At 52.2% G+C, this 8,855-nt stretch overlaps 1 protein-coding gene and 1 long non-coding RNA gene across 6 annotated transcripts in view; one reads left to right on the top strand and one right to left on the bottom strand.

The window, feature by feature from the left end:
- Window positions 1-819: 819 nt before the first annotated feature.
- LOC115597865 lies at window positions 820-6,161 on the bottom strand. Its single transcript, XR_003987207.1, has 2 exons — window positions 5,909-6,161; window positions 820-1,985 (listed from the first exon to the last, which is right to left on the bottom strand). It is a non-coding gene; the product is annotated as an uncharacterized LOC115597865 (long non-coding RNA).
- A 731-nt stretch (window positions 6,162-6,892) lies between these two features.
- Window positions 6,893-8,855, top strand: part of CDK13 (cyclin dependent kinase 13) — a 45,154-nt gene continuing 43,191 nt past the window's right edge. For all 5 annotated transcript variants that reach the window (XM_030444163.1, XM_030444160.1, XM_030444162.1 and 2 more), the window contains exon 1: window positions 6,893-8,257. In XM_030444163.1, coding sequence (XP_030300023.1) covers window positions 7,047-8,257 — 1,211 coding nt within the window. In that variant the 5' untranslated portion in view covers window positions 6,893-7,046. The remainder of the gene's footprint in view (window positions 8,258-8,855) is intronic.

Raw genomic sequence — 8,855 nt, 5'->3', positions numbered from 1 at the left:
CAGCTGTCCCTATGATATAGGGTTCTTGGGTTTTTGGGTTTTGTTTTTGTTTTTTTCTTATATGCCACAAACCTGATGGTGTATAATTGGTTTGTTGAGTGTGCTTCTGCATGTTCTGTAACACAGGTTGGAGAGCCTCTTTGCAGCTCCTGAATATACACATCTCATATGAACAGCAAAGGATGTCAGAAAATCTGAGAAAAGGCTTTGGTCCTTTCGAGGAAAGTAAACTATTCCACAAGAGCCACTGATGAAGTCTGGGAAGTACATCACTTAACACAGTGAGGAAAATATGAGGTATGCTCCTACTGACTCCTAAGTTGAGTAGAATTTTCATGATGCACAGCGTGTTTCATAAATAAATAAAGCCTGAGAAAGTATAAGTGCATCATTGTCTAGCTCAGAGTAATCCTTCTTGGATCATGACCTTCTCTCCTGAAGAGGCAGGTGGGCCAGCATACCAGGCTCTTTCCTGTACCTTCCTACAGGACCTTGTTAGAGAAGAGGAAAATGAATGTGGTTGTTCTCCATGTGGGATGTTTCTTAGGAAAAAGCCTGAAGGAAAGCGTGTGTGTGTGTGTGTGTGTGAGCATAACCAGAGAAATATGTAATGAATGCTTTGATGGCACTGTTTGTAAGAAGTGTGAGTTGGAACAGAGAGATGAAGGGTGGAGTAAAATAACACACTAGTACAAGGAGGCTTGCTGGAAGTGGATGATGTACAGCACCTGGACAGGAGGAACACTTGCTTGGGTTTAGAAAAAGAAAGGAAACCATTGGTGGGATTCAATGGGCTGAAAGACAACAGTGGCAAAGGGGTGGGGTTTTTTGGCTTTGTTTATTTTTAAGTCACGTTTTCCAGAGAAACATAATTAGTATGTACATAAGATAGCTCACTGCAACTAGGTAGTCAGAAGACTATTAAATCCCTAAGGAAAAACAACAAATGCTGTATCTAAAGCACATAAATGATGTTCAAGATGGTATTGTAGATATACCTGCCAAATATACATATGAATATATATAAAAATATAGATGATACAATATAGATGAAACAAAATCAGCACAAGAGACTGAATTAAGAATAGAGAACAGAGCAGCAGCTCCAGTCCCAAAATTCAATAAAATCACGAAAAAGCAAAATGCAGAACAACAGAGAAAGCTTGAGACTTTGTTATGTGTCTGAAATCAGAAGTCAAGAAGGAAAACTGAAATGCCCTAAAGTGAAGTCAGTTTCAGTAGTGTGAGATTAAAAAAAAAAAAAAAAAAAAAATTCAGGAAGCAATGAAAGTACTGTTCAGTGTTAGGCACTCCTCTAATAGGAGTGATTTCTTCCCAGGTGCTTGCTCAGCTAGAGTTCTTACACCTCCAAGCTGACAAGAAGGAACTACAAAAAATAAAATAAGGAAAAATCACCTGGCAGTAGGCTATTCTACACTGCTTTCTGCAGCTGACTTTCAACTTGGCCCAGCTATTATTCCTTCGTTGCATTGTGTATTTTTTTTCTCTAGTGACTATTTTTACTAAAGCAAGTCAACGTATGAACAATCATTTACCTTGCAAAACTCTCCTGAGTAATATTCAACATGACAAAAATTTAGCATGCATTCGTGATTATTGGAGACATAATGGCTCTGACTGAAACCTTAATGCCTTGCACAGCATTCTCCAGTCCCACAGCTAATGCAGAGCAGTAGAAGAGCCAGGGCCAGGTGGGCAAACTGCCACAGAGCCCTACCCAGGGGGCTGGGTGAGGCCATTCTACTGCTCTGCTTCACATGGTTAAGAAAGAGGAAACAAAGTAAGGTTCACCTTAAGGTTGTTCCTTAGGATCAGTCCCAAGGACTGAGTTTACTATCCAGCATCTCTCCCAGTCTATGTGCTGTTCCAGGAAAAGAATCACTTCATTACTGTGGGATATCCTGAGTGTTTCAGCCCATACTCATGCTCGTAAGTACTGCAGCCTTTCAGTTCTTCAAGGACACCTGTAAGGAAGATGGGACAGACATTTTAGCAGGGCCTGTCACGACAGGACAAGGAGTAACAATCATTTTAAACTACAAGAGGAGAGATTCAGACTAAATATTAGGAAGAAATTTTTTATAGTAAGGGTGGAGAAACACTGGAACAGGTTGACCATAGCGGTGGTAGAAACCCCATCCCTGAAAACATGTTAATACTGCTTGGATGGGAAAAACAATTTTATCCTGTTCCTGGCTCTGCTGCTGGACTGGAGAAGAACATTACCCATCTAGAAATATGCTTTCACTATATGGAAATAACTTCTGAAAACAGTTAAAGGATGCTCATTGTATCCTAAATTTGCTTTGGTGATCATGACCTAATTAGTACACTGGGCAAACTTGGAAGGGTGCGGGGTATCACTTCCCCTAGAGGAACAAGGCCACTGCATGCTGTAAGTGAACAAAACGTGTAACTCCTGTGACCTTTGAAAAACTCTTTATCATACTATGTGTAGGATACTGTTTGGTTTTACCTGATTAGCAAGTATGCAAATTCTTAATGTTGCAAAAGTGTTGCTGGTGTTGCTCTGTGGAATGAAGCAGCACAGAGATGAGCTGTACTCACATGAGATTCTCTCCACTATATTGACTTCTAATCTGAAACAAAGGATAGAGGGGTGGTGATCCTAAAGCTGCCTTTTGCCTCTTGCTCTTAACAGCAACCAGACTGATGTACTCAGTCTGAATGGCACTAGTAATACCATGCACCAGGATGTAAATTTGCTTGGACTCACAGCGGGACTGTGGGGCAGTGGTGCACATTATTGCACAGTAGTAGTAACAAAGTTGGCACATCAGAAGTCTTTTATTAGGTCTCCTCTTACAGCCATTCTTAACTGAATCACTAGGAAAACAACATACTTCAATACAGGTTTAGTTTTTGATACCTCTGTAGCAGCTCTGCTGGTCATGAACAATAGCAATGATCAAGCAGTTTGTTACCAGGAAGGAAGCAATTCTTTGAAGTCTGTTTATGTCTTCTTGCATGCATCACTAAACCTTGTGTTTAACTCACTGCCTTTATCTAGGAGAAAAAATAATTTTGTCCTTCACCTGGGACTTTGTGGATTTTTCACTTGCCTTGCAGACTCCCAACATTTGAGAGTTCACAGAAAATGAGAAATGTAATTGTCCTCTCATCTAACTTAACCGTGCCGTAAATTCTGGTGAACTAACAGCCTATACATGAATTGGCTTCCCTTAAAATTACCAGTGTATTGACCAAGCTGCCTTCCTTTCTTAGCATATTATAAATACTAAATTTTCAATTTCACTAAAGGGAGAAATTAGAAATGAAAATCTCACTATGATTACACAAGCCAGCATGTGAATACTTTGGATCTTTCTTTAAAATGTCAACCTGCAGACCTCAAGACCATAGAATCACAGAAAGTCAGGGGTTGGAAGGGACCTCAAAAGATCATCGAGTCCAACCCCCCTACCAGAGCAGGGTCACCTACAGCAGGTCACACAGGAAGCATCCAGACGGGTTTTGAATCTGTCCAGGGAAGGAGACTCCACAACCTCCCCAGGCAGCCTGTCCCAGTGCTTTGTCATCCACAGAGTGAAAAAATTTTTCCTAATATTTATATGGAACTGCCTCTGCTCCAGTTTATAACCACTGCCCCTTGTCCTATTGTTAGTCACCCCTGAGAAAAGCTTTACTCCATCCTCCTGGCACTCACCCTTTACTTATTTATAAACATTAATGAGGTCACTCCTCATTCTCCTCTTTCTCCAAGCTGAAGAGCCCCAGCTCCCTCAGCCTTTCCTCATCAGGGAGATGTTCCACTCCCTTCATCATCTTGGTCGCTCTGCTCTGGACTCTTTCAAGCAGTTCCCTGTCCTTCTGGAACTGAGAGGCCCAGAACTGGACACAATATTCCAGATGTGGCCTCACCAGGGCAGAGTAGAGGGGGAGGAGAACCTCTTGACCTACTAGCCACCTCCCTTATGCGCCGCAGGATGCCATTGGCCTTCTTGGCCACAAGGGCACATTGCTGGCTCATGGTCATCCTAAGATCTCATGCACTTCTACTTGAAGCACCAGCTGGGTATTTGCTCATATTGTGCTTGAATAGAGGAAACCAGACTTCTAAATCCAAATGGATTTAAAACTTTTGGCATCCTTCATAGGAAAATTACTAACTGGAGAGGAATTTATGGTTTAGCTTGCTAGTGGAGAGTTTAGAGCTGCTTTCTATCATGTGCAGTGAACACCTTCCTAGACATTTTTTTGTGAAATAAAATCTTTCTCTCCTTATAGAATTACCTTTGAAAGGAAATTTCAATAGCACACCTTTTCTGAGTTCTGTCTTCTCAAGTGACATGTTAAATCTTTCAGTCTTCGTGTGTGCAATACACACAAAATTCTCAAATACCTTCTTTTGAAAAAATGCTTAAAACCATTTTTTCTCACTTTATACAATGAACTATATTCCGCAAGCTTGATACTCCCTCCACCATGGCATTTCACTCTCAGGTTTTCCAAAAAATGCCAATTATTGCAACTTTACAGGCTTTAATGTTTTTAATGTCGATTTCAACTTCGGAAAACTCCCAGGAAAGGAATACTGCAAACTGGGGGAAGGTGGGAAGCTCGAGCTTGTGTGTTTTTCTGCCACTTTCTGATACACTCTACAGGCAATTTACATTCTATTACAGCATTGTAAATTGAAAGCCACTAGGAAAGCATCCTAGAACCATAAAATATTTTAAATGGTTTGAAGGGACCCTTAAAGATCATCTAGTTCTAATCCCCCTGCATGGGCAGGGACACCTCACAGTAGCTCATGTTGCTCAAAGCCCCATCCAGCCTGCCCTTGAACACTTCCAGGGGTGAGGCATCCACAGCTGTCTTGGGCAACCAGTGTGGTGTCTCACCACCCTCACACTAAAGAATTTCTTCATCGTGCCTAACTTAAATCTACTTTCTTCCAGCTTAAAGCTGTTACCCCTTGTCCTATAATTACATGTCCTTGTAAAAAGTCTCTCCCCAGCTTTTCTGTAGCCCCCTTCACGTACTGAAAGGATGTCATAAAGTCTACCCAGAGCCTTCTCCAGAGCCAATCCCAACACTCTCAAGTGTTCACAAGATAGGTGCTCCAGCCCTCTGATCAGCTCTGTGATGTTCCTCTGGATTAATTTCAACAGCTCCATGTCCTTCTTATGAGAGGGGCTTCAGATCTGGACACAGTACTTCAGGTGGGGTCCGATAAGAGTGCAGTATAGGTGGAAAACCACCTCCCTTGACATGTTGGCCCTGATTCTTCTGATGCAGCCCAGAATACAGTTGACTTTCTGGGGTGTGAGCACACATTTCTGGCTCATGTTGAGCTTCTCATCAACCAACACCAACCCCCCCCCCCCCCAAGTCCTTTTCCTCAGGGCTGTTCTCAATCCATTCTACAACCACACTGTATGTGTGCAGGACCTTGCACTTGCTCTTGTTGAACTTCCCGAGGTTTGCACAGACCCCTTTCTCAATGCCCAACACACTTTGTACAAGTAGGCCTGAATGAGCTTCCTGCTGCACTGCTCACGCCTGTTGTCTGCACGGGACAGGTGCAGAGCCACAAGAAGGTACTTTTTAGCCTAAGCATGTTTTTATAACTATATAAAAACCTAAACGGATATATTAAAACGCAAATTACGTGCGCACAGCTTAAACATCAGGACTTTTCAGCAGAGGCCTCCATGGCACCTGGCAGGGGCGGCGCTGCCGTGCCCGCACACACGCAACACACAGCACAGGCCGCCCAAGCCTTCCCCGCTGCTGGAGAGACGCCGGGGTGGCCAGGCCTCGGGCCGCCCCTCCGCTGCCTGCCCGGGGACGAGCGCCCCACGACCCGACATCTCTCAGCGGCCCCGGACGCCTCACCCACCTCCACCCCCTCTCATACGGCGGCCTCCTCAACCACCTCCAGAGAGTGCTGGGGTGGACAAAGAGGGAGAAGGCCCGATGAGGCGGCCAGCCCCGGGATAAGTCTCGGCTCGGTACTATACGGCTCGGTTCGGCTCCGCGTCCCTCCGGCGGAAGCTGCCTAGGAGCCCCGTACCCGGAAGCGCCCCGGACCTGCGCCCGTGGGGCAACGGCGGCGCAGCAACGGCGAGCAGCGAGATCTCGCGAGAGCTGCCCGGGACGGAAAAGGGGTGAGGGGTGGGGTGGGGAAGAAGGAGGAGGTGTTGAGATCTCGCGAGAGCGAGGCGGGGCGGCTCTCCCGGCTCCGGGCATGCGGGCCAGGGCGTCAGCCCCGCGCGCGATTGGCGCGGTGCGAGCTCCCCCCCCGCCGCCGCCGCTGCGCATGCGCCGCTGGCCGCCGGGCCGTGTCCCCGGTGCGTGTGTATGCGTGTGTCACCCCCGCGCACCGCCCAGGCCGCGCCACCGCTCTCGGCCGCCGGCGACTCGGGACCGGGCAGCTGGGACCCGCCGGGCAGGGTAAGCGGGCTCGGGCCCAGCGCAAGGGCCGCGCGTCGCCTCGGACATTGCCGCCCGCCGGCGGCCCGGCACGGCCCGGCCTGACCCCGCCGCCCGGCCGGGGAGCGGGTGCGGGAGGAGGCGGCGGCGGCGGCCCCGCGGCCCGCGCCCGGAGTCCGAACCTCCGCGCAGCGCCGCCCGGCGCCGGATGAGACAGCCGCGGTCCGGGATGATGGAGTGAGGAGGCCGCCGCCAGGAAACACTTCCGCGTTGTGGGGAGGCCGCGCCGGGCCCGCGGTTGGCTACCGGCGCTCCGCCGCCGTCGCGCCGGCCGTCGCCGAGCCCCGGCCCGAGCGCGGGCGCAGCGACCCCCTCCTATGTGGCGGCGCGGCCCCACGTGAGGAAGCGCGGCCGGGCGGGCTGCGAGGCGGGCCGGGACCCGGCGGCCGGCTGGGAAGCGAGGCAGCGAGCAGGGCCCCGGTGCCGGCCGGCGGGTGTCCCCCCTGTGTGTGCGCGGCGGCGGGTCTCCATGGCCTCGGCAGCGCCCTAAGGGCGGCGGCGGATTCGCTTGGCCGCGTCCTCGTCCTCGGCTGTGAGTGAGCTCGATGCCGAGCACCTCGGACGCGGCGGCCGGCGGGAGCGGGGGAAGCCGAGGCTGGGGGAGCGGCGGCGGCGGCAGCTCGGCGGTGGAGGCGGCGGCCGACAAGAAGCGGCTGCATCACCGGAGACGGAAGCGCTTCGCGGCCCAGCCGCAGCCTCCCCCTCCGCCGCCGGCCCCTCACCCGCTGCTCTTCCCGCTCCTGCAGCCGCCCCTCCTGCAGCCCCCGCTCCTGCAGCCGCCGCTGCCGCCGCAGTCCCTGCTCTTCCTGGCGGCCACCGGCGCCTCCTCCTGCTGCGGGGAGGGGGGAGAGCGCAAGCGGCCGCGGGGCAAGCGGCGCTCGGGATCCCGGCACAAGCGGCGGCGGGGCCGCGGGGGCGGCGGCGGTGGGACCCAGGAGGCAGAGAAGCGGCGCGGTAGTGGGGGTCTGAGCACGCTGGTGGAGGAGTACGACGACGTGAGCTCCCAGTCCGAAGGGCTGGTGGGTGGCAGCGCGGCCGGCGGCGGCGGCGCGGGCAGCGGCGGTGGGAGCCCGGCCTCCTCCTCGGGCGGTGGCGGCGGGACCCAGCGCCAGAGGGGAGAGGCGGAGCGGAGCGGCAGGTCCCGCCGAGAGCACCGCAGCAGTAGCGGCCGCTCCAAGGAGCGGCACCGGGAACACCGTCGGCGGGGGGAGGAGAAGGCGCAGCAGGAGGGGGCGTCGGCGGGCCGCGGGGGAGCCGAGGTGTCCTCGTCCTCCTCTAAGTCCCGCAGTCGCCACAATCACACCGGGAGCCAGGACCGGGAGGGACTCAAGAGCAGCAGCGGTGGCAGCGACGGCCGCAGGAAGGGCTCCCTCGCCTCCCCTAGCAGCGGCAGGAAAGAGCGGGAGAGCAAGGCGCACCGGAGCCGGACTAAAGCGGCCAAGGAGCCGCCGTCGGCTTACAAGGACCCGCCGAAGGCCTACCGAGACGACAAGCCCGAGCCCAAGGCCTACCGGCGACAGCGCTCATCCCCCAGCCCCGGCCGGGATGATAGTCCCCCGCTGCACCGCTCCTCGCAAAGCCAGCGGAGCCGCAAGTCGCTCAGCCCGGTGGGCGGCCGCTCGCCCCTCAGCCCGTACAGCCGCCGCCGGTCCCCCAGCTACAGCCGGCACAGCTCCTACGAGCGCGGCGGGGATGTGTCGCCCAGCCCGTACAGCAGTTGGCGCCGGTCGCGGAGCCCCTACAGCCCCGTTATCCGGTGAGTCTGGGCGAGGGGGGCAGGAGGGAGAGAAAAACGGGGACGGGGCTCGGCGTGGGGAGGAGGGGAGTCATGGTTGGGGCTGGGCTGAAGGGCAGGCTGGAGAGGCTTGTATCTAGCAACAAAAGCCCTCCATCTCGCTGCCAGAAGGCTGGTGTGGGGGAAGGGAAGAGGGTCGCATACAAAGCTCATCATGTCCTGTCTTGGGTAGAAAGTGAGACGAGGGTGTCTGTAACACTCCTGCAGCTACTTTTGCTCCGTGGGAGACCACCTAGCTAGGAAAAGGCTTTTTAAATATTAAAGGGCGCGAGAACATTTTCAGAAGAGAGTGTCGGAATGAAGGTGCTTCTCAGAGGACAGGAAGGACTAATTTTGATTTTTAAATCTTTGCTTATGGAGTACAGAGGTTCTAGGTACCTTTTTATGTATCCTATTCTCCTGTGTGAGAGGATGCGTGTTAAATATAGTCGTGTTCAATTTAATTCCCACTAATCCAAAGAGCAAACAAGATGTCAGACAATTGGCATTACAAGTGTTTCTTGTTAGAGGTCTATAGAAAAACTTTATTTTGCTAGAAAAATTAGCTGATGTCAAGTTT

This window comes from Calypte anna, chromosome 2 (genome assembly GCF_003957555.1).
Source record: "Calypte anna isolate BGI_N300 chromosome 2, bCalAnn1_v1.p, whole genome shotgun sequence".
Lineage (NCBI taxonomy): Eukaryota > Metazoa > Chordata > Aves > Apodiformes > Trochilidae > Calypte > Calypte anna.
The sequence above is the reverse complement of the archived record's forward strand: the minus strand, read 5'-3'. Positions and strand labels throughout refer to the sequence as shown.